Genomic DNA, 25,727 nt, shown 5'->3' with positions numbered 1-25,727 from the left:
GCAGCTCACAATGGACATTCTCCAAGCATGGAATAGTGAAAAATCGATGTAGGTCCCACCGAGATTTGGAGCCGGATTGTGGGATTCAGAGGGCTAACCATTGAATTTGTCGAATGAATGTGGTAGGGGTATATTGAGATTCACAACAGTACACAATCTCCAAGCATGTTACAGTTAATGACAAAATGACTGAAGTCCCAGCAAGACCTGAACCCAGATCGTACAATTCAGAGCCCAGACTGCTTCCCATTAAACCATGGAAACCTGGAACACTTTTGGTCTTCCTCTCGTCCTCCTGCCTGGCAGTTCAAGACTCAGCATTCTCCCAATATATTCACTCTCTCTCCTCCGAACATGTCCAAACCATCTGAAGAGGAATAAGTATATTTTATGTGATGTTTTTGGTTTGTAGGAAGGTTTGGGCATGTTTTTGCTCAAGTACCAGGAGCAAGTGTTCCCTGAGAGAAAGGAGTGCATGATTGTTTTGGTAAAACAATGTTGTTGGAAATAGATGTGCATGTCCCTTGGGAACGGGGTGTGGGATTGCTTGAGCAAAACATGATTATTTTGAGAGTCAGATGTGTGTGACACCTGTTGTCGAAGAAGAAGGCTGTTCGGTGGTGCCAGAGAGTTTGGGCCGGCCACCCTCCCCTCTGTGGCACACGAATATTTGAGCGTAGAAAAGGAATCGGGAGCTAAACTCTGGTAGAATCTGCTGCGGGTTGCGTACGGACGCCCAACTGGTTGGATGCACACTCTGGTTGGATGTTGGCTCTCCTTCCCAGTGCGTTACGGTGAGAGTTTGATTGTACTTATTGCATTTAACCAACTTGTGATTGTATTGCTGTGCTGATTGTGGCGGAATAAATGATGCTCATATTCTAGCAAAGTTCAGTGTTTTGTGTTCATTTCTGTGTGTCTATTCTCAACGATCCTGCTTGAGTAAATAACAAAATGTTGTGAAAGTGTTTCAAAACACCATCTCAGTCTGGCCTCTCTGACTTTCTCTCCAAAACCTCTAACATGAATTGTCCCTCTGATGTACTCATTCCTGACAAGAGTGAGATTACAGGGAGAAGAGAGTGTGGAAAAGAGGTGAAGAGGCATCTTTGTATGCAGCGATGGCTGTTTGAAAGTGCTCTATAAATACAGTTGAGTTGAGTTGAGTTAGACTGGACACAGTGCCACTGAAGAAAAGGCAGGAGGCAGAGCTGGAGATGTTGAGGTTCTCTTTGTGAGTGACTGTTCACTCCAGTCACTGCTGAAACTCTTCTATCGCACATCACACCTGACACTTTTCTCCAGCCATTCCAGCCTGCCTGAACATGCTTCTTCACCTCTTTTCCACACTCTCCATTGCTCTGGACAGTTGACCTCAAGTACTTAAAATCCTCCACCTTCTTTATCTCTTCTCCCTGTAACCTCACTCTTGTACTTGGGTCCCTCTCATTCACACACGTACTCCGTCTTGCTGAGACTGACCTTCGTTCCTCTCCTTTCCAGGGCAAACTTCCACCTCTCTACTTTCTCCTCCACCTGTTCCCTGCTCTCACTACAGATAATGTCATCTGCAAACATCATAGTCCATGGAGATTCTTGTCTAACCTCATCTGTCAGCCTGCCCATCATCATAGCGAATAAGAAGGGGCTCAGCGCTGACCCCTGGTGAAGTCCCCACCTCCACCTTGAATTCCTGTCACACCTACAGCACACCTCACCACTGTCTTACAGTCATCATACATGTCCTGAACCGCTTTAACATACTTCTCTGTCACCGCAGACTTCCTCATACAATACCACAGTTCTTCTCTGGGCACCCTGTCATACACTTTCTCCAGATCTACAAAGACACAATGCAGTTCCCTCTGACCTTCTCGGTACTTCTCTATCAACATCTTTAAAACAAACACTGCATCTGTCATACTCTTTTTTTTTTTTTGGCATGAAACCATACTGCTGCTCTCCAATGCTCACTTCTGCACTGAGTCTAGCTTCAACTACTCTTTTCCATAGTTTCATTGTATGGCTCATCAACCGATGGTGGTCTAGCCTTAAACCGAGGGCAACTTTGCTGAAAACGCCTGTGGAAAGGTGCACCCAAAGTAAATTTTTAGCTATTCTTGAACCATTTGGAGTATCAGCATAGTTTTGGTCACTTTTTGAAATTCAAAATGGCACATTATGAATATTTCTCCCATACATTAAGAATTTGTGTAAATGCTCCTGTCTTGGAACTATGGATGTTTAAAAACAGAAGAAAAAGGCAAATCTTATGTTCGTCTAATTTTCTTTCCACAATATCTGCCTTGAAAATGCATTTAGAATGTTGAATAGGACTTGAAAACACGACAGGATCAAAGCTTAAGTCTCCCCAAGCTTCGGTTCAAAGTTGACAATTGTAACATGTAGAGTACCATTCAAATCTCCAGAAACTCAGCTTTTAAAAGATGTATAACATGTTCACACATGACGACATGCAACAGCGATTTGTTTTGACAGACGTACGGGGCCGTCCTAACTCTAAGGGTTTAATCCGGGCCTTGACAGATCCGGTATGAAATTCGAAGGTTTGATTCGCATGTATGTTTTGGCCAAAATTTTACGTCGGTTGCCCTTCCTGATACAACCCTCTGTATTTATCCGGGCTTGGAACTGGCAGACACGAGCTTGTATCCCCTTGTGGCTACATTGGTTCACACGCAAGGTAAGAGAGCATCCCAGTATGTAATAGTTACTTAAAGGCTTGTCAAAGTCACAGCAAGACTTGAAGTGGGATCGCTGGAGTGAGAGTTCAGAGTGCGAAGCATTACACCATGCAACCCACGAACCCTTGAGCCAAGCGACATGTTTTTTTTTAGGACTGCTCAGAAATGGGGCGGAGTAATCAAGATTCACAACAGTACACATTCTCCAAGCATGTTACAGTTAATGACAAAATGATCAAGGTCCCACCGAGACTTGAACTCAGGTGGCTGGATTCAGAGTCCAGAGTGCTAACCATTACACCATGGTACCTCTGCTTGTGTTGTGGGAGGGACACACTGTTTCCCATGGCAGAACACACACTGTTCGGTTGAAATAGTTTTGTTCGAATTTGTGACAATATGAATGTTGTCCCACTGAGACTTGAACTCAGATAGCTGGATTCAGAGTCCAGAGTGCTCACCATTACACCATGGAACCATTGCAGTAAAGGTGGGAGGGGCATAATTTTCTCAGGGCTCAAAACACATGGTACAGTTCAAGCGGGTACAATTATGTTCCACCTCGAGACAGTTTGATCAGATCGCTGGATTGAGAGCCCAGAGAGCTAACCCTGACACCAAATAATTTGCACAATGAACGTGGGAAGGACATATTGTTTCTCAAAGTTGCACATGCGGTACAATCTAGATCAGTGGTTTTTAACCTGGGTTCGGTGAATCAGTCTCAGGGGTTCGATAGAGGGGAGGGAGTTGAGTCTCCTGACCGCCTGGTGGAATAAACTGTTCTTGAGCCTACTGGTTCTAGCACAGAGACATCGCAGTCTCCTGCCCGACGGCAGCAGGTTGAAGAGGCTGTGAGATGGGTGGGTGGGGTCACCTGCGATCTGGATGGCTTTGTGGGTCAGAGGAGAGTTGTAAATGTCCACAAATGGGGGAAGAGAGACACCAATGATCTTCTCAGCTGCTCTCACAATGCGCTGCAGACTCTTTCGGCAGGACACGGTGCAAGCGCCATACCACACGGTGATGCAGCTGGTCAAGATGCTCTTAATGGTGCCTATATAGAATGTCTGCATCATGGGGGACAGGGCTCTTGCGGAAATTATTGACTTTGCACCACAAGGCCAGCCAGCTCACCTCACTCTTGTAGTTGTTGATGAGACCCACCAGTCACATCTTCCGCAAACTTAATGAAGAGGTTGGAGCTGGATGAGGGAGTGCAGTCGTGGGTCAGCAGAGTGAAGAGGAGGGGGCTCAGCACACATCCTTGGGGGGGCCCCAGTGTTCATCATGATGGTGCTAGAGGTATTTCTCCCGACCCAAACTGTCTGTGGTCTCCCCGTCAGGAGGTCCAGCAACCAGTTACACATGGCGGTGTTGAGCCCCTGGTGGTCCAGTTTGTGGATGAGCTGCTGCGGGATAATGGTATTGAATGCTGAGCTGAAGTCGATGAACAGATTTCTGACGTGTGAGTCCTCGGTCTCCAGGTGGGTGAGGGCTGAGTGGAGGGCAATGGAGATGGTGTCTGCAGTCGATCGCTTCGGGAGGGAGACTAATGTGCTGCATGACTAACCGCTCAAAGCACTTCATAAGGATCGGGGTGAGTGCAACCGGGCAGTAATCATTGTAGCTGGAGGGAGGTGACTTCTTCAGGAGCAGGATGATGGTGGTGGCTTTGAGGCATGTCGGGACAACAGCCTGGTTCAGTGAGGTGTTGAAGTGTGGGTGAAGACATCTGTGAGCTCCTCAGCACAGTCTCTCAGGACGCAACCGGGGACCAGGGATGTTGTCAGGGCCTGCCGCTTTCCGTACATTTGTCCCTGTGAGGGATCCCCTCACGCTATGCCGGGAAAGCGTCAGCACCTGGTCGCTAGGAGGAGATGGGGTCTTCTGTGCTGGGGTGTTGTTGTATACCTTAAAGCGGGCGAAGAATTTGTTCAGGTTGTTCAGCAGAGAGATGGAGCTGTCACAGGTCTGCAGAGAGGATTTGTAGTCCATGATGGTCTGGATCCTCCGCCACAGGTTCCTGGTGTCTTTGCTCTCACTGAAATGGTCTGCTATTCTCCTGGAGTATTGTCTCTTGGCCAATCTAATGCATCGTGACTGGTTGGCCCTGGCAGTCCTTAGCTCTGAAGACAGTGTTCCTGGCCCTCAGGAGCCTGCAGACCTCACCTGTCAGCCATGGCCAGAAAATAGGCATTTGCGGCAAAGTTCCTTAACATCGCGGTCAGCCAACTCCATAACAGCGATGATCCGGCCATTTTAGAACCATCTCCGAGATAGTTCTGAAAAGCAGTTCCGAAAGAACCACTTGGCACCAAAGTTTCATAGAAAAGTGAACATCCTGGCCCAAGCAAGGCCATCTCGGTGTGGCGCGGAGCTATTGAAAAAGCGCCTCAAGTTTACCAGCACTGCCTGTTTCACTCTATTCCATTCAAACCAACCCTACAGAGTGGACGATTAAAGCATGAACTTGCTTACGAGACTCCAGTCTCGTCACATAAGGAAAAACTTCACTTCTCACCATTTCCCTCATTTCAATCTGTCCCCCCAGCAACATAAACTCAATCTAACAATGTTATTGTTACATCTTTTCTTTTTTCATTTTGAAGCACTTGCTTGAAATGTCAACTTATAACTACGAACTTTTCATAGACTTCTTCTGTGTCCATATTAGAAAATAATGGCAAACATTAAGTGTCACTTTCCCGCATTAATTGTAAATTAACCCAAAATATAGTATCAAAATACAATCCTTGTTAACAAGCAGTCGCAAATAGAAAAACATCTTTCTATTATACAAAACATTGTATACAACACTCTTGCATACAAACCAATTATGCATAGACATGTTCACATATATCTTAATTATCCTCACTGTGTGTACGCCAAATATTTAGGCTTAAACATTTGATGACCTGATCTGGTGACGACTTTGGTTTGGTCAAGTGTCACAATGCTGAGTTGTGGCCCCATATGGTAAAGAACCCCGGGTCCCACTCCTTGATGGATGGTATTGTTGTTTCTCCTCAAAACTCCTCCTGATTCTATTTTCACCTCATACAATCTGTCATCCACAGGTCTTACAATTGGTCTTTTTTTTTGTCTTGTCTGTTTTCTATGGGCTTGTGATCACTCTGGAGGGCCACCACTCCACCATAGGTGTACTGATGACATTGCTCCATTCTGAAGATATTCTCTATATGCGCGTAGCCCCTCTCTGTTAGTGTCAGAGCTCTGCTAACAGACGCCACTCGCTTCCCATTGTGCATGACGGCAGCTCCCACTCCTGTCTCAGAGGCATCACATTGCAGCATCAGGCCACTGTCTATTTTTTCCCTTCAGTCACTCAAACGCCTCTCTGTGGACATCTGTACATTCCCACATTTTCTTTGTGTGTCAGTTGTCTCATGACTTCACAGTCACTAGTCGCTGTACTCCTATCACATCAGTAGGTCTCGGGATCTCCCTGATTGCTCACACTTTCTCTGGGTCAACACACAGTCCTTCAACTGTCAGTAAGTGTCTTATATCAGGTACTTTTGTTTGTTGCAGCTTGAATTTATCTTTTAGTTTTTCGAATGTGTGAGTACTGTCTCACCGGAGCTTACCATCAGAATGACGACGTATCTGCAATTGGTGTATTGTCAAGCATACATTGCAACTATGTATGAACTCTTTTTGCTTTTTTTCCCAACCTTTTTGCACAATTATGTGACTCAGGATTTTCGAAAAAAATAAAACAATCAGTATTCCGGGCGTAACAAGTTATCATGTTTCTCACAAAAATAGATTTTTTTATGTTGTTTTGTTGAGGGGGAGGAAATTTCATTACACATACAGCACATTTGACAATAAAGTTGTATTCAATTCAATTCAATAACTCCGTAACAGTTAGCAGGTCTGTGGTCCTTGTCACCCTTTTCCCCTCCTCCGGAAAAGTTAATGACCACTAGTTATGTTTTTGTGTGTCTGTGTGTATGTGTGTTTTAATAGTGTTTTTCCCTTCTTTCTATTGCATTAAATATATATCAGGGATGAGAGTGGCTAGTGATGAAAAAAAGCGGAAGGGGCGTGGCCGTGATGGGACAGGGGCGGGGCCACTTACAAAAGTGGCACTAAACATGCTGAAGATGAAGTGTATTCAATTTACACACTATTTGAAACTTTAACACAAAAAAATCCCGAGATTGTTCACTATTCTTTCAAGTGAAAATTTGTGCAATTTTGCTTATGCTTCCCTGGTGAGCACCAATATGTAACTTCAAATTTGCTGCTCAAAATCAAAACTAAAAAAGGAAACACATTCCCTGCCATATTTAAGATTTGTTCATTACTTGTATTCATAAAGTGTTGTGTGAATGGGATAAAAAGCTGTTGATTCGTACCTCATACAGTGATCATCTGTGCTGTATGTTACACATACAGTACATTTGACAATAAAGTTTATCCAATCCAATCCAATAGTGAAGTCCCACACTGTTTACTATTTATGGGTTATGAATGTATTTTATTATATAAAGTGGATCTCTATTTACAATATATACAACAATATACAGTTTCATGAGGTAGAATACTTTATTTTCTCTTCATTTTAAGCTTTTTAGCAAGCTCTAAAAGCTTATTGGTCCTCTCCGTCTTTTTCACTCTCTTTTTAGCCAACTTGTTTTTACACATGCTCCAGGCTGAGAAAAGCGTTTGAGATCGAGTCGTTACTCTTCAGTAAAAATGTCTGTTTTCAGTGTTTCACCAAGGTTGCGTGACTGTTAAGTTTTCCATCCTCTCGATCCGTATAGAATGACATCGTCACACACTGTACACAGAACTTTAACGGCGACATCGAGCTTTTTCACGAAATCCGACACAAGCACAGACAACGGTTCCTCTTTACTGTTTCCTACTGGGGACACCGTCAGCTTTCTATCCAACCAGTCCCATCGAAACGTGTTTTTTAGATCCGCATCTATCTGACGCACTTGAGCTTCGTCACGAGTCTCGATAACATTCGGCATTTGCAAGAAAGGGGTTTAGGAAGGCGAACACGGATTGGTTGTAATTCTGCATTTGCCGATATCGCGACCAATCACAACAAGTAAGACATTGGTTTTAGCCCATATACGAAGTAACGACAAACTAACGCTTTGCGATAAGAAACGGGATTCAAAATGGATGCTTGCAAACATTACTTGTAAACATTACGAGCCCCGAATCTGCCGAAGACAAGTCCGGACAACCCTCCATAATTTTTTTACGGATTTGGAACAATATAAAATAGGTCCATTTTGACTGGAAAAAAAGCGGAATTCCGCCAAAAAGCGGAAAAATCTCATCCCTGATATATACATATAAGGGGTATCACTTCAGTTTGGGGTTGGAATTAATTAAATTTATGAGAGAGAGAATTTACTCGATCAGAAATGGCCACGAAGCCCTCTGGTCATAGCATCAGGTCAAATGCTAATTGAAGTGTTCACCGCATGTGTACATTACCTGGTTTGCATAAGCATGGGTTAGTGGTGTGTGGTTCTTTCCAGGACTGAAGGTAGGTCTGTATTTATACATTGTTGGAGTAGGAGGTGTTTTGTTGAGTAGATCGTAATCTGCAGAGAAATTTTTTTTAAAAAAAAAAAAGAGTAAAGTGAAATATAACATTTTTTTATTAATTACAAGAAATTGTAATATTAGGACAGCAGTGTCAGTCAATCAGTCAGATGCTGGTATGAGCATTATCCTGCTCTTCAAAAACAGAGGAATATCCCTTTATCCATCTATTTGCGAGAATCAATTCTCCTGTTCAGAGTGGCAAGGAACCAACGTTTCTCACAGCTGACATTAGGGCTAAGGAAAGAAAATCACTTATTTTCATGGAATTCCTTGTTGTGTTCAGAAATACACACTGAGCACACGCTGCAACACTTGAATCGTTCAACGACAGTGATCACAGTTCGGTGTGCACTGCATAGAACGATATACAGCACACCCTCCAAGGACTCCAAAAAGGTTGGGTACTCTGAGCTGCTGTTTGGTGGATCGGCACAAACAACAGTCCGGAATGGCGTAGGGAGGCTACCCTCTTGTTCACAGGAGTGAACCCCAACGTACAGGCTCCAAGCCGAGGGGCAACACGACTTCTCTGCACCTCTCACCGTGGGCAAAGTCCAGCGTGGAAGAAAGTCCAACCCCTCTCGAGAGTACTGGTACTAGAGTTCAAGCTGTGCCTGGAGGCGAGTCTGATTATGTCTAGTCGGAAGTCTTCTGCCTCACACACTTGCTTGGGCTCTTTCCCTGCCAGAGAGGTGACATTCCATGTCCCTCAAAGTGGCTACTTAGTCGCTCGCCAATGAGCCCCACCTCAAGGCCTCGCTCCATAGGTGACCTACGTCTAGGAAAGGGAAAACTAGGTCCAACATTTTTCACTCATCATAAGGAGTCTTTTGAGCCATGCATTGCAAGTCCTCACATTGGCAAATTTCTCCTTCCAGTCACTGACCAGATGACATTAGACTGGCAACCCCGCTACTGGGTGCATTCTTCGGCATATAACATCAACCTGACATTCCTCCAGTACAGTCAGTCATGTCCACAGGAATCAAGTGTATTTCTGACATCTGCAGCATGTTCGATAGTGATAGTCAAAAACATACAATGTCCACTAAAAAGATTAATGCAGGATACTTTGAAGTAATGATTTGTTACCCTGTGAGCTCCCTCTGGTGATTCCAGGGTAGCGAAGTTCCCATTTTGGAGGAGGAGGTTCAGCATCACACGATTGGCTCTCTTGCATATCCAGACTTGATTTCGACTGAAAATATTAAAGACATCAGTTACAATATGTGTAGTTTCAGGACAAATCAACAACTGAATCGGAGATAAATCAATGAAGTCAGCATTTGTCCTTGTTTGACCCACCCACAGCAGGAAACATAAAGGTCTGGTGCTAGGGTTGTGTGCTAAGGTGGTCAACAATGACATTTTGATAAATACAGTCAATCTCAACTCTATCAACAGCATGGGATCTGGAAACAAACTCCTGCATGTGGTCTACTGTTGACAAGTTCAGGAGTGGAGCAGCTTATTGGCAGCGATAAGAACTGTCTTTTGGAGGTGAAATTTGCTGAGGAACAAACAAAGAGTTAAAACACAAAAGCTGTCAGACAAAAAGCCAAAAATAGAGCCACACCTATGAGCAGACTGCTAATCATGGGGTCTTTCAATCTTGCATTTCCTAACACTTCAAAACCAAGCAACTAAAATGTAAGACTAGTTGAATTGAAAGATTTAATTGCAAAAACCTGCAACAAATGTTAATGTAACAGGAGCTTTTCTTGAATATTTTATTGAGAAAATGTTATTATATTTGTAATACTACTACTTATTATCATTATTATGATTATTATTATTACATACCACAGATGCATACAAAGTACTGCACATATAAGCAAAAATCAGACATAAAAACAAAGACAGTTAAAACAAATTAGTAACATAAAAACAGTAAACACAATATAACATTAAAACACCATGATGAGTCAAAAGCCAAAGAATAAAAATGTGTTAAGAAGAGTTTTAAAGATGGGCAGTTTCACGGGAGGCTTTTCGAAAGGGAGGGAACAATAGAAAAAGCTCCGTCCCCTCTGAACCTCTGAAGTCCTTGGTACCTACATGAGCATTTGGGCCATTGACCTGACTCAGGGGGCTGGTACTTAGATATAGAGGAGCTCAGAGAGGTAAGGTGGGGAGAGACAATTTAAAAATTTAAAGACAAATAAAAGAATCTTAAAATGAACTGTAAAATATACAGGGAGCCAGGGTAGGGAGGCCAGAATTGGGGTTATGCACTCTCTTCTATGAGCTTCCATTTGGAGGTGAGCAGCAGCATTTTGGACCAACTGGAGATGCTTGCGCGAGTACTGGCTGACTTCAAAGTATCATGTGCATTCCAGTATTCCAGCCGAGCTGAACTGTATTCAGTGTAGTTACAGGGTTTTTTTTGTTTTGTTTTGTTTTATGTAGCACTCTGATTATAGAATGAATACAGAAAAATAATGCACATTCAATGAAATGTTTTTTTAATTCAGATGTCATTTTACATAAAATTTGGGAATAAATTATTTGAAGCAAGGGGCCCAGACTTAAAAAAAAGTGTTAGCGTCACTAATTCAGTGAGATCGGTGTTTGTGATCAGGTCCACAAATAGCAATAGAGAAGATAGCTGACTGTGCAATCATTGCAATACAACTAATGGAAAGCGTCCAGACCCTAACCCTCCAAGTCCAACAGATTAAGACCCAACGAACTCAACTGTCACTGCCCAGTTCAGACTCAACCACTATTGTGCGAAACCTTCCTGGTCAAGCTTCCCCTGTTCTCTTCCACACTCAACTTTCGTTCCAACGCAAGTTTTACAGTGTCACTTTTTATTTCATTGTAATTAGGTTTTTGCTTTACAGCCCACTAGTTATTCATCGGATGCCGCTAAGAGCTTTTTGTGTTCATTTATTACGAGGCAAGGCGGGTCAGTGGGTTACTGCTCTTTGGGACAAGGAATCCCCTGTTTTGACTGCTTTTTGAGCCTTTTCAGGCGAACTTCGCAAAGTTTTCTACCACTCCATTCGGGGACGTGAGGCCAGAAATTGTTTATTTTCGTTACAGCAGGGCTCACAATCAGTTGCAGCTTAGTCTATGGACTTCAGGGTCTTGGCTGCAGAATGTGGATGGGGTGAGCCGGCTTTGATCGACTAGTTTGCCTGTAATTTATTGGAGGAAATCAGAATCAGAATCATCTTTATTGGCCAAGTACAGTATGTAGAACACACAAAGAATTTGTCTCCCGTAGGACAGGCTACACAAGTATCATCAACAAGCAACTACAATAAACAAGGACATGACAAATAAGTATGGAAAGACATTCCGTAATGTAAGGGTGCCGTTGTGCGGTAGTACCACCCAATGACAGCTGTGAGGCAATGTGCAAAGTATCAAGCAGAGCTAAAGGGATCAGTGGTAGAATACAATCTATAACAGTTGTGCAGTTGGTGCAGATAATCATTGCACCATTTTAAAGTGACCAGTAGCAGTATTTGTAGAGCAACTTTAAGTGTGCAATTGTACAGAAGTCCTTGAGCGCTTTAAAGTGTCTGGTGCTGTGGAATATACTGTAGATCAGTGACAGTGGTTCAAGTAAGTACAGAGCTGGAGCTACAATGATTATAGTGGTAATGCATTTCCACAGGGTTGTGCAAAATTGCAAAGAGGCACTATACAGCCAGATTTGGGTTACTGTTTCGGGAGTTAATGGCTAGAGGGAGGAAGCTGTTTGAGTGTCTGCTGTTGTCATTCTTATGTGGGTACCATTTCCCATCCAAGTGCATCCAAGTACACATGCATGGGAACTGCATGTGTACACCTCCACAACTTTGTCCGTAGCTTGGCCTTTAGTCTCGCTTCAGATTATGAGCTGTGGTCTGTCTACTCCATTGTCGATAGTTGAAGGAGCTTCTCTTTTGAACAAGCAGGGAAACATAATAATACACAATTGTGTACCGTATTTTCCGCACTATAAAGCGCACGAAAAGTCTTCAATTTTCTTAAAAGCTCACAGCGCGCCTTAAAATCCGGTCCGCCTTGTGTATGGTCATTACGGTAATATGTTGACTCCAAGATGGCTCCTTGCTGGAGACATGCTTACAATGTTATAAATTGCTGTTGGTTCAGTGACCTGTGTCGCTGCTTTATTAAATAAGTTTGTGTTACAGCTCCGAAAAAAGGAGAGCTGTGGTGTTGTTTTTTTAAAACACATACTTTATTAATGGTTTTCACAGTCTCAACAAATACAGATACGTCTTTGTCCGTGCATTTTCTTCTTTTGTTCGACTCGAGAGGCGTTCATGGCCGCCTCCAAAAATGTAAATTAACGATTCCTTCAATGAAACTACAAAAATTGAAAAGAATGCATCAAAACAGAAAATCAAGCGAGGAAATCATAAAATAAATTCTGCAGCCCCCCGATAGAATTTATTTTGTGATTTCCTCTTTTGTGAATACAGTACACAACAAAGGAATACACTTCTGAGACAGTCCAGTCTCCTACATTTTAATGACATCTGATCGTTCTGCTGGAGCTACACTCAAGGAAATGTCCAAATTAATTCTGTAGGGGGGCTGTAGAATGTATTTTGTGATTTCCTTGCTTGATTTTCTGTTTTGATGCATTATTTTCAATTTTCATAGTTTCATTGAAGTAATTGTTAATTTACGTTTTTCGGAGGCGGTCATGAACGCCTCTCGACTTGAACGGAGGGAGCGTAGCTCCATCTAGTGGATGCATTGTAGATTGCGTCTTATAATCCAGTGCATCCAATATATGAAAAAAATTACAAAATAGGCCATTCATTGAAAGTGCGCCTTTTAGTGCTGTAAATATGGTATATAAAAAGAAAAACAAATTACAATTGCTATCTGCATGACTTGAGTCGTGGCCACTTGTGTTGGCACCAGAAGCGACAAAATAGAGAGATAAGACACATAAAACCCCGCGACTATAACCAGATTGAATTTAGCTTTACGGATCTTATCTCACCCTATGCAGATCTCCTCGTAAACCATTATCCAGGATCTTTGCAGTTCGCTGGGCCTCAGTCAGTTGTGGCCGTAGAAACGGAGGCTGGACACACACACTCTGCACATACCGCTTCCTTGCCAAATATCTGCAGACACAAAAGAAAGTAAATTTCCATAGGCTAGGTGGTAAAAGTCATGCGCACAGTGAACCCTCCTGACATCTGTTTGGAGGCGAGAGATGAGGAAAACAAGCACACGTGCATGACAGTATATAAAGGCCGAGACATTTACCGTATTTTCACGACTATAAGGCACCATTAAAAGTCTTAAATTTTCTCCAAAATGGACAGGACGCCTTATAATGCGGAGCGTCTAGTGTATGCGCCGAGTTCCAAAGCCTGACTGAGAGCACCTCTGGCCGACACGCTGTTTATACAGAGAAAAGGCGGAGTGAGTGACGACAGGCATGCGGAAGTCCGCCAATGAGTGAAGGGTGGGCGTGTAAGAGGACGCTAAAGGCACGTCCCTAGCAGGTACCAGTCGCGTGAGTACATTGTAAAATGGCGAAATAAACTACAACTGAACTCAGTTTTGCTTCCGTTGCCTTTTTAAAAACGTGTTTTTAGCGTGCGTGCATGCATGCCGTATGTTTAAGCTGGCGTATGTTTTACCATGCCTGGCTGTGCCCAATAATACAGTGCGTTTTGTGTATGTGTCAAATACAGAAATAGCACCCTTTACTGAGACTGCGCCCAACAATACGGTGCACCGAATGGTCGTGAAAATACGGTAGGTTTGCGGGCTTTGTGAAATGGTACTTTTAGGATATGCTGCACGGTGTGGGCGGGGGGGGGGGGGGGGGTGGACAACTATATGCACCCCCACAATCGTGTGCATTTCTGCTATTTGCAGCAAGGTTCGGGCCCTATCCCTGCAAATTGTTGGGGATCACTGCATTAAGTTGTTTTGAGAGTGGCACTGTGGCACATGCAGTTGGCACATATGCCTCACAGTTAAAATGTTCTTGGTTTGATTACTCTGTTTTCGTCCCGCATCCCGAAAACATGGATGTCAAATTAATTAAATATGAATGTTAAATCGAATATGCATTTTCTATTGAAAGACTAAATTCAATAGTGTTGCACCAAGTACAATATCGTGAATTTTAGTGGGACAAAATAAGGTGATAGCGTAATTTCCGAATACTGTACTTGTATTTGGGGAAAAAATGCTTGGCTAAAACTCAGGTATGGGAAGAGTTAGGTTAGGCCATGTAAAACAACTTTTAGATGGCTCCAAGGAAATTCTCTTCCACCATCCGGCGTCTCAGGAGGGGGAAGCTGTGTACCATTAACACAGCATACAGTGGAGATAGAGCACCGGTGACTCGAGGGTGACATGGGAGTGGAATTTCACTCACGTCCCATCACACTCCTACAGAAAAAAATCCCGTCCCGCACCAGTCCTGGACTATAGTGGGGGAAAAAAAACGTTTCAAAAACTTTATTTGTCCCCAGGCGACAATTAAAGGCACATAGAGCAGCAAGTAAAAAGACAATATCGAGAAAGAAAACCCTTTGTCTTGTCTTTATTAGTAATGTGGGACAAAATCATAGTGAAATTGGCATTAGCAGGTGCAAATTAGATTGAGGTAGATTCAAACAGACAGAAATATTTCATGAACTTTTGAATTGAGCAGCAGCACAGCTTTTGTCACTAAAATATTGACTCGTCCCACCTGGTGAAAACAACTCCCACTCCCATACTGCTCCTATTGAGAGTGAATTCCACTCCCATACCGCTCGCTCCCCTTTTGGTGGTCAGCTACATTAAAAAAAAAAAAAGAAAAAAAAAAAAAAAGAAAAGAAGTTGCCTTTCATTCCTTTATTATACAGTTCATTGCCTCCTTTCATCTCATGGACTCATCTAGTTTTTTTTTCCTTTGTTTTTTTTGACAGCATGATCCTGCTCCAGTCTGCTCCCATGAACATTTCATCCTGTACCGTCCCAAACCCATGATTAAGGATAAAGTTGACTCCCATCCCATCGGAAACCCTTGAGATCCCTGGGACCTGTGGGATTCCCGAAAAAATTTCAGCCTCTGCCGGTGACCTCGACTCGGGACATTGTGAGTCGGTGGGGAGAATACTTGTAAGACCTCCCCAATTCCGCTGAAACACCTTCCTTTGATGAAGCTCTCCTGTCTCTGGGGTCGATGTTAATGAGGTGGTTTAAAAGCTTCTCGGTGGCGAGGCCCTGGATGAATGAGACACACCCAGAGTTTCTCAAGGCTCTGGATGTTGTGGGGCTGTCTACAACATCTCGTGAACACTTGGGATGATACTTGTGGATTGGCAGACCAGGGCCCTTTTTTAAGAAGGGGGATAGGAGAATGTGTTCCAACTACAGGGGATCACACTCCTCTGCGCCCCTGGTAAGTTCTATTCAGGGGTGCTGAAGGAGGGGCCCCCAGGGGTCTGCTGGAAGCCGAATCTCAGATCCAGGAGGAGCAGTGCGGTTTTTGTCCTGGTCGGGGAACAGTGGACCATTTGTACACCCTTGGCAGGAGCCTTGAGAGTGCATGGGAGTTTGCCCAATAAGTCAACATGTGTTTTGAGGACTTGGTAAAGGCGCTACTAGTCTTTCATCCAGTGCGCTGCCTTTTGCAACTGTTGTAGGTCATGTGATTTTTACAATTTTCATTTACCACATTTTATTCCTTTTTTTTAAATGTCTGTGGACATCATGACGCACTTGTGTGAAGTCAAATGCCTGGTGCTGTTCTAAGTATAAAATAAAAATGTAAATGTGAACCTGGGTGCTTGTGAACTGCAGAGGACATGAGCGACATTCTTCCAACACCCATTGGTAAAAGGGTTGACACCTCCTCTGAACTTTCCCGTCACCTAAAGAGAATAAGAAGCAACATAGGAATGGACATCTTGAATAGGACAATTATAGTGGATTCCAGCATATTTGCGGTTCATCATTCACAAATGTATCTGCTCATGAATTTTACCACCAGGACTTCAATGCCTGTCAAGCAGTATTTTGCCATCACCTTAATGTCTGCACACACACTCTTCAGCTTGATGGCTGAGTCTGGCGTGTTGTTTGTGGTTCCTAGCTATTTCTGCTCAGAAAATCGGGGTCTTTTGGAGTTCAGGGGTCACTCCTTAAAATCTTCTATGACTCTGTGGTGGCCTCAGCCATTCAGTATACCATAGTCTGCTGGTCAGGCAGCATCTAAGAGCGGGATAGTGAGAGACTGGACCAACTGGTCAGAGGGGCCAGCTTTGTGGGAGGTTTCACTCTCGACTGTGTACAGTCCATTTTTTTAATTGTTTTTAATTTATTTCTTTTTGTGCATGCAAATACTTGTTTTGTTTTTTCTACTTTTTATCTTTTTTGCTGCAGTAAAATGTGAATTTCTCCATTGTGAGACAAATAAAAGTTGTTTTCTTCTTCTTCTTCTACTAGTCTCCACGAACACCATGGTGTGGTCATGCGCTGCAACACTGACCTTTGAACTAGACAAATTTTTTTTTCAACATTATCATTTCCAAATTTACATGAATGCAAGTGTGATGTAAAAAAAATTGACTGTTAAGTGAAGCTATTCTTTTTTATTATTTATTTATTTATTTTTTAGAATAGTAACACAAAAAAGTTAGATCCAGTTCCCGGGTGAGCTCCTTCAAGAGCAGGCACGTGGGCTACTTATGCGGTCCTTGAGGGCCAGCGAGCATCAAGTCCGTGACCCCTGTTTTAAACTATTATCGGCAATTTCAATTACTTCGGGTTGGAGGATCAATTATTGGTGGAAATGTGTTATTCGAGGTTCTTTTGGTTCCTATCGCCCATGAGCAGTGGTGGTTCACAGTGGTTTAATCGGCATGTGAGGGGAAAAAAAAAAGGGACGTTAAAATATTTTCTACCTGTTCATTAGTAGTTCTGCCCCTTCCCACAAGAACAATGTGGAAACCAGTAAGACCTGCAACTGGAATGAAGAACAGGCCTGAAACACACATTACAGCCAACCTGAAAAGGAAGAACGTTAAGGAATATTTTGTCTGTTAATACAATACAATACAATACATGCTGATTTATATAGCGCTTCCACAACAGTGGCTCATTCAGCGGCTAACAAATTAATACTCTCATTCATCCCGGTCATTTGTAGTCGATACACAATCAGGATTTTTGGGGTCAAACATCAATTAAAGAACATTACATAAAAAAAACCAACTAAATAAATTGAAAGAATTTGTTTATTTACTGGACTGGGATATATTTGCGTACTGTTTACTAAGCATCAACAGAAGTAAGAGGTGTTCCGATAGTTTTACGTAAATGTGAATCACCCAGAAAAAGTGTTCACGAGTCGGGCGATTTGTGTGTGTGTGTATGTTTTTGTTCATACATTACATCATCGCCTCTACTTCTAAATTTCAACGATCTCCATCATCTTTTCCCTCTTTTGACACCCTTTGTAGGAAATTGAATAAGACAAATGTTTTGTTCAATCACAAGCTGCTTGTTGTACATTTTCTAGCTCCGCCATGTTCATGAGTTTCTACATTCCATGATACACAGTGATCTCACCCAAAAGAGAGTCAATGCAATGGTAATCCAAAACTCAGAATATCCAGATGACAGTAGATCGACTTTACCCAACATGGAGTGGTATGTCCAAGCGAAAATTCAGAAACAACAAAAAGAGCAATGTGTGCGCTGTGATGAGATGGCTATTATACCTGCTGGAGATATTATTTGAGATGTCAATGCCTCTGATATTACTAAGATCATTCTCAAATGTAAACATTGATACGTTAGAAACTTCAGTCATTTGAGCCACTATGAGCAGAGCGGTTTCTCCATGCAGCAAAAGAAACGTAATACAATGACATTCAGATCATACAGATCACACCAATATCTATAAGTGGCTACCAAAATTAATTTGTGGTGGCTTCCCAAGGGTAAATATAAATGTGGGGAAAACTGCGGCCGAAAAGTCTTATTTTGCAGAGCTGATGAATGACTTCACTGACTGATGAATGATTTCATTGATAGGATCGGTGAGTGAAAACATTATGGCAAATCACAAAATGTGCATAAAATGCAAAACAGCAATCTGATATAGCGGATGGTTGAAGTGTAGTCATTTTATTCTGACAGTGATACTATTTATGATTTGGAGCACGCCTCAGGCTTAAGAGAAAAGAAAAAATGTGTTTTCACAGCAAAATTCAGGCTCGTGCTGTCCGAGCTAGTCTACAGAATGTGCAGCTCCTGATAAAGCCTGCTCGCATGAGAGGCCAAACATCTTCTAAGACAACCAGAGCTGTCCACCTTCGATCAATTCAATGCCCTGCGCAGACTACATTATGACATTGAGTGCAAAATTGAATGAGCCATGACAAACTTACTTATTCGTTAAAAATCACATTTTCATTTGAAATTCAATAAGCAAGGAACACATCCAGGAAAAGACCATTGATTTAAGGATACGTGACAATCGCATGCAGGCGATCAATGTACTGGTGATGATAAAGGATGAAGAGCAAGCCAAAGCCGAACACAGCCATGATGTGGGCAGTCAGGGAAAGGAGGAAGAGGAAGAAGTATCGGTAATTTCTCCTGCCAATGCAGTTATTGACCCATGGGCAGTGGTGGTCAAAGTCCTGTAGAAGCAAAGAAAATATCTTTGAGATCAAAGCCGAGGCACAATGGACCTCAATTTGACAGTAATCTTTGTAAAAATGAGGCACATAGAGTTAAATTCAGAACTCTAACGTTTTATATGATAATAAGACCGAGAGCAATGAGCGCTGTAAGGTCCATATTGTTTTTGTCCGAGTTATTATGATTATTATGGAACAACTGATGAATCACATTTTTGGGAACCTAAAATCTCACCAAACTTTGTGCACTCAACAGGCCTGGTAAAAATTTTGATTATTTTAAAGTTGTCATGCACATTAACAAAATATTGGCTCTGTAATGCCCCCTTCAATGAAAAACAAAATCCATTCGTGGTACGACTACGGAAATTGGGAGGCACGGGTAGCACCTCGAGACGTACAAAAAATAAAGTCCACAGGGTCCACAGCACAACATTTTCAAAATTTTACATTTCCTGCACCAAAGAGGAAATACTTAATAAATCCCCTGTACATGCTCCCAAAAATCCCAAACTTCATTGCCTGAAATAATTATTACCGCTGCTCAAGTGTCTAATAAAGGTATACATACATACACTAATACAATACATACACATACTAATAGTCACAGCCTAAAGACATATCTACACAAGAAAAGTCATATTTTACATTTAAATCCACTACCATAAGAATATTGAACGAATATTTCTCCGAAAAGTCTCCTAAGTTGATCATGCTTTACGCCGAATATTGTGACTTTTCGTCAGAGGGCTTGGCCATTCTGGCGCCACAATTCCGATGGTTGTCTTTGACAACTAAAAATGCTGTAACTTGGCCCTGGTGATCCTATTTTGTCCCAATTTTACACACTTGATCTACCTCAAATTTGCTCAGAAAACTGTTTAGGCCTTCATGATATTGAAGCGCATAGTTGGTGAGTTTTTGCAAAACTGCTGTCGTGGCAATGCACAGGTCACCCAGAAAACAATGCTAATTTCAAGGGCATAAACTTGGGCCGACGAATAATCGGCTGGCCGATTAAATTACCCAATTCATAGCCCTTGAAAGATCGGCTAAATGGCCAACGTTTGCCGATTGTTTTTACCTTGATGTACCCCAAACATTTAAAGCAGTTGTACACAAGTAACACCGGTTTCATAATTTATTATACATGAATCTATACGATAACCTTTTACATCCTGAAAAATATATAATGAAACGTGTTAATAAAGTAATTCAACACATCGTGAATCTTAATTTTTATAAGATACAAGTTGTGCAAGGAATTGACATCGGATGTCATTATTTTACACACAACCGAAGGTTTGTGCAACACAAATCAAACACATTTGTTAAATATGACATACATTCAACCACTGGTAAAACAAACACACATATGACAAGGATTTAAGTCCTTAGGACTTCAACAATTAAATGCATTGTGCCACCCAATGCTTCACTGGTAAGTGAAAAGGGTTTTTTTCCCTTTTTTTTTTTTAAATAATAGTTGACCCCCACTATACGCACAAATAGGGACCTGGCCGCCTTTCAAACAGCGAAAATCCGCATAAAATCGATGCCCGATGAAATGCATTGGCGGTAAAAAATACGTGTTTTGATCTTTGATATAGTGGGTTAGCCAGAGCTATCTCATGTTTGCTCGGGAGAGTGTTTAGGTGTTCAAATGTTGAAACACAGAGTTTGTGATTTATTTATGTATTTATTTATTGTGAACCACTGTTGCCGTTTGCCATGTAAACAATGCTGGGTTTGAGGGTCTGACACGCGAAGTACCAAGATTTTGAAACAATAAGACCTACCAGAGCCGCCATTTTAACGACAATAACATCATCGTGTCTCGAGTGTCTCATCAAGGTATTTTCCATCCATCATTATTCTACCGCTCATTTGGGGTCAGTTCGCGGAGGCAGAAGCATCAGCAGGGAAGCCCAGACTTCCCTCTCCGCAGCCATGTCTTCCAATTCTTTTGGAGGGATCCCAAGGCATTCCCATGCCAGCCAGGAGACATCGTCTCTCCAGCATGTCCTGGGTCGATATTCTGTTTTTTAAAATTCGGTTGTATCTTTTAATGTAAAATATGACATATAAATTAATGTGAAGCTGGTGGAGCGTCTATTGTCCTGTGCAGCTCTCAAGCTGCGTGCGGTTCAGCTATTATTAAATATATTTGTTTGGTGCCGAAAAAAAGAAGACGTGTGTCGCAAAAGACTTGACTGTACATCCATCCATCCATCCATTTTTCCGAACCGCTTGATCCTCACTAGGGTTGCGGGGGGTGTTGGAGCCTATCCCAGCTGACTTCGGGCAGTGGGCGGGGGACACCCTGAATCGGTTGCCAGCCAATTGCAGGGCACATAACCATTCACGCTCACATTCACACTTAGGGACAATTTTAGAGAGTTCAATCAGCCTGCCACGCATGTTTTTGGAATGTGGGAGGAAACCGGAGTACCCGGAGAAAACCCACGCAGGCCCGGGGAGAACATGCAAACTCCACACAGGGAGGCCGGAGCTGGAATCGAACCCGGTACCTCTGCACTGTGAAGTCGACGTGCTAACCACTGGACTACCGGGCCGCCCTGACTGTACATCACTTCAAAAAAAGGGAGAAAATCAAAAGTATGGCACACAACTCAGTCGTGAGCACACCCGCAACTGTTGGGAATTATATCCACAAGCACCACAAAAGCTCATTATTTTATTGATTTCAACTGTTTGGCATGTGCTCCCCACAATGTCATGACTATGACATCGAACATCCTTTTGTACTATACGTGGCATGGCTCCTTTTGGTCGGGGCCGGGGTACTTTTTACTTGGACTCAGTGTGTGTCAGCTGAGCAATTCATCCTTAGAGTCGTCAATATTCTGAAGCAGATGTAATGCCTCCTCTGCTCAATAAGATTGTTTTCTAGATCATGGTGACGAGCAGTTTGTCATGAAAACCCGGAGGCGCCATCCCAGCCGAATATGCGTAACATTTGCAGAGCCGTCAAACTGATGGGCGCACAGTCGTTAAAGAAGTAATTATTCACAACTACGACGGCCATTAAATAAATAAAGTGACGTTTTCGGACAAGGACTTCTAATACAGATAGCTTACTTTTTTTTTTTTTTTTAAAGGTTTCAACATATTCTCCCAGCACTATCACACACTTTTCCCATCTGTGCACTAGCTTCCATATTCCCTCAACATAAAAATCTTTGGACTGATGTCTCAGCTCGTCGCTCACAACACTTTTGACTTCATCGTCACTTTCAAACTTGGTGCCAACTACTGAGAGCTGCTGAGCCAGGCCAAGAAAGACATAAAGAACAAACTCAGGGGTCATCAGTCAGAAGGAGTCATCTTGCATCATGACATCACAAGGCCTCACAGAGCAGCCCAAACGGTGCAGACTATCAATGAGCTGGGCGGGGAACTGCTCCCTCATCCCCTCTTACAGCCTAGATCAGAGGTGGGCAAACTACGGCCCGCGGGCCGAATCCGGCCCGTTGGTCTTTTTAATCCGGCCCGCCGAAGGTCGGCCTACAATTAAGGTTCGATGTGAATGATTGCATTCATTTCAATTGGACTTGTAATGACAGGCATTTCACCGCCAGGTGGCGCATTGACTTGAAGTTGCAGAATACAGGGAGGGGGGGCGGGATCTTTTCGACCACCTAGGACCTCTGTATCGCTCTACTTCTACTGGTCTGATCACAACCCATCTGCAGAAATGCACAGGCTAAAATAGGTCATCAACAACACTGTCGTCATTTTAAAAAAGTATATTAATACAGTACGTTCATGCTTTTGTTCTGTTGATGTTTGATATGGACTGTCAACAAATGCAGTTTTTTTTTTAATGTACCATAGCTCGTGCTGACCTGGCCCTTCTGTCAAATTTTAAAAGTCAATGCGGCCCCCGAGCCAAAACGTTTGCCCACCCCTGGCCTAGACCTTACCCCTTCAGACTTTCTCCTGTTTGGCCCCCTAAAAGCATTCACATTTTTGCATTTCCTTTCAGCATTTGTCAAATTTTCAACCTTTGAAAGGGGGAGGGGCATATTTTACTGAACTTTCCAAAGAGATTTACCGTAATTGATGTACTTTGAAATGTGTCTGCTTCAAACAAAGTGAGTGAAAGGGAATTTACCTAAATCATTTCATCAAACACTGGTGCCGTTGCAACCCACTGTTTGACACATGTAATTAGCTACATTCATCTTCCTATCGACTTTGACCTGCTTCCCTGTGCCCGTTGAAGAATGGCATCCCCACAGCTTGATGTTGTCACCACCCTGTTTCAAAGTTCGGATGGTGTGCTCACGGTGATGACGGTATTTTCCACCACACATAGCTCATCGTCTCATCTGTTTGCAGTGTTCACTGACATGGTTTGTGGCAAAATGCAAACGGAGCATCTTCTGCCATTCTTTCAACAACGGCTCTCTTCTTGTCAGTTGCCAGAGTGGCCAGATTTTTTTGAGTGCATGACTCATAGTTCTCCTGTGGAAAGATCCTCCCACCTAATCTGTGGCTTTCTGCAGTTCCTCCAGAGAGATCTTGGACCTCCTTTTCAGACTAATGATAGGTTCGCAGTTGTGCCATAATTTTTTCATTTATGGATGTTGGATTGAGCGTCGCTCCATGACGATGATATGGAAATGTTCAAGGCTTTTTTTTTTAAAGTAAGTTTATCCTTTTTTTCTTTCTGGTGAATTCCTTGGTTTTTACGATGCTGTTGTTTACTGGTGTTCTTTACAAAACATTGAGGCTTTTACAGAATAGGTGTATTTATATTGAGAGTGAATTATATTTACAGGTGGACTCTATTTACTAATTTGGTGATTTCTGAAGCCAACTGACTGCACTGAATTGTAGTTATGAGCATCAGAGTCCAGGGGCCTGACTACAAATGAACACAACACTTTTCAGATTTATATGCACTTATAATTTGGGATTATTGGATATTGTTTTTATTCCACTTTACAATTTTGTGCCGTTTTGTGTTGGTTGATAAGATACAATATCAACAAAACAAATTCAAGTTTGTGATCAATCTGAAAACTTTCGTAGGGTATGAATGCTTTTTGAGGCACTGTACAATTTAGATCCTTTGAAGTCTTTGAATTTTCCATATTTCTGCGAGTGTGAAGCGAGTGTGAACACACCTCAACACAGTTGTCACAGACTGAGCAGTGGGAGCAACGCGGTGGTCGGTAGAAGCGACAAGTTGAACACCACTTCATCCTGACCTGGATCCCTCTGATCTCCACAGTTTTATAAAGAGGAGCACGAAAGTCATCATCCTTGTCTTCATCCTCCGCAGCTACAAACATGCAGAGAGACAGACCAAAAACCAAACAAGTCAACTTTAAAATGAGTAAGATTCCCGTTTTATTTTCCCTGTCCCAGCTTTTTTGGAAAAATTCAAAGGAAATGACGACTTGCACAAAACAATAAAGTTCATCAGTTTGAATATTACCGTATTTTCCGGTCTATAAATCACAGTTTTTTTTCATAGTTTGGCTGGGGGTGCGACTTATACTCTGGAGCGATTTATGGGTGAAATTATGAACACATTATTATATCATTTCACGTTATCTTCACATTAAACCACAAGAGGCCGCTCTAGACCTGTATTGATAAAACCACGATGAGTCTGATGTGAGCGACGTAGAAGAGGAAGCGCTGCATCTTCTACCTCTGGAGTTGGTGGAGTTGTTTTAAAGTGACACAGAGGATGAAGATTTCATTGGATTTCGCGATTTGGAGTGACATTGATGGTTTGGTGAACTTGTTAGCATATTCTTTATGCTATAGTTATCTGAATAACTCTTAATATGTTACTTGAACATGCCAGGCACGTTCTCAGTTCGTTGTTTATGCGTCATGTAACTTATTCAGCGCGTTGTTTTATATTTTATTTTTATTTTAAAGTGCCTTTCAAGATGGCATGTGTGTTCTTGGTGTTGGATTTATCAAATAAATTTCCCCCCCAAAATGCGACTTATACTGTATATATTTTTTCTTCTTTATTATGCATTTTATGGTTGGTACGACCTATACTCCGGAGCGACTTATAGTCCGTAAAATACGGTACATGTTTGGTCTCTGGAGTGTATTCAATGAAATAGGCATTGAACATGATTTGCAATTCATTGTCTTCTCTCTATTTATGTTTAATACAACATCCCAACTTCATTGGAACAGTTATTTTTATGTGCCCTTCAGTGCTACCCATGTTGAAGCAGAACGTTACTGTCAAGCCGCTGCGTTCTCTCTATGTCAAATCAGTCCTGGTAGCAGAGACATTCTTTATTCAGTGCAGGGGTGTTGAACTTGTTTTTGTCATGGGCGACTTTGTCTTACCTCGGAGGGCGGTTATGACAGTGAAAACCACAAAAATGTTTAATCGTCTCACCGCATTATTAATTGTGCACAACAAATTAATGGATTATTAGTTTTGAAATCAGTCAACTATAGTTTGTTCTATTTTTGGTCAAGTGTGTGTATTGAGGGTAACAAAATTATTGCAAAATCTCAACATCATTTATCACAAGATTGGCTTTCGCGGGCCACAAACAATGACGTGGCAGGCCAGCTCTGCTTTGAGTTTGACACCTGTGATATAGAAAGTGACGGGTTTTAGACACAAGCAACATTATTCGGGATAATTCGAAACTGATTTATCGAAGCAGGAGGTAAAACCTGTGTATTATTTTAGTTCAGGGGGTAAAGCTGAGTAATATCAACAAATGCATGCACTGTTGAAAAAATTATGAAATAAGTA

General features: G+C 42.3%; 1 protein-coding gene and 2 non-coding genes across 3 annotated transcripts in view; all 3 read right to left on the bottom strand.

Moving 5' to 3' along the window:
* Nucleotides 1-25,727, bottom strand: part of LOC147200699 (palmitoyltransferase ZDHHC5-A-like) — a 50,578-nt gene that overhangs the window by 3,619 nt on the left and 21,232 nt on the right. The window contains exons 4-10 of the mRNA XM_086121145.1: nt 24,106-24,263; nt 18,777-18,949; nt 17,204-17,306; nt 16,080-16,171; nt 13,285-13,411; nt 9,402-9,507; nt 8,196-8,305 (exon numbers count right to left, since the gene is read on the bottom strand). Coding sequence (XP_085977271.1) covers nt 8,196-8,305; nt 9,402-9,507; nt 13,285-13,411; nt 16,080-16,171; nt 17,204-17,306; nt 18,777-18,949; nt 24,106-24,263 — 869 coding nt within the window. The remainder of the gene's footprint in view (nt 1-8,195; nt 8,306-9,401; nt 9,508-13,284; nt 13,412-16,079; nt 16,172-17,203; nt 17,307-18,776; nt 18,950-24,105; nt 24,264-25,727) is intronic.
* Nucleotides 2,944-3,015, bottom strand: trnaq-cug (transfer RNA glutamine (anticodon CUG)). Its single transcript has one exon. It is a non-coding gene; the product is annotated as a tRNA-Gln (tRNA).
* Nucleotides 3,110-3,183, bottom strand: trnaq-cug (transfer RNA glutamine (anticodon CUG)). The gene has a single exon. It is a non-coding gene; the product is annotated as a tRNA-Gln (tRNA).

Source organism: Hippocampus guttulatus, chromosome 9, assembly GCF_054856545.1.
Source record: "Hippocampus guttulatus isolate MCC_2025c chromosome 9, RoL_Hgut_1.0, whole genome shotgun sequence".
Classification (NCBI taxonomy): Eukaryota; Metazoa; Chordata; class Actinopteri; order Syngnathiformes; family Syngnathidae; genus Hippocampus; species Hippocampus guttulatus.
Note: the sequence above shows the minus strand (reverse complement) of the source record. Positions and strands in the feature narration are given on the sequence as shown.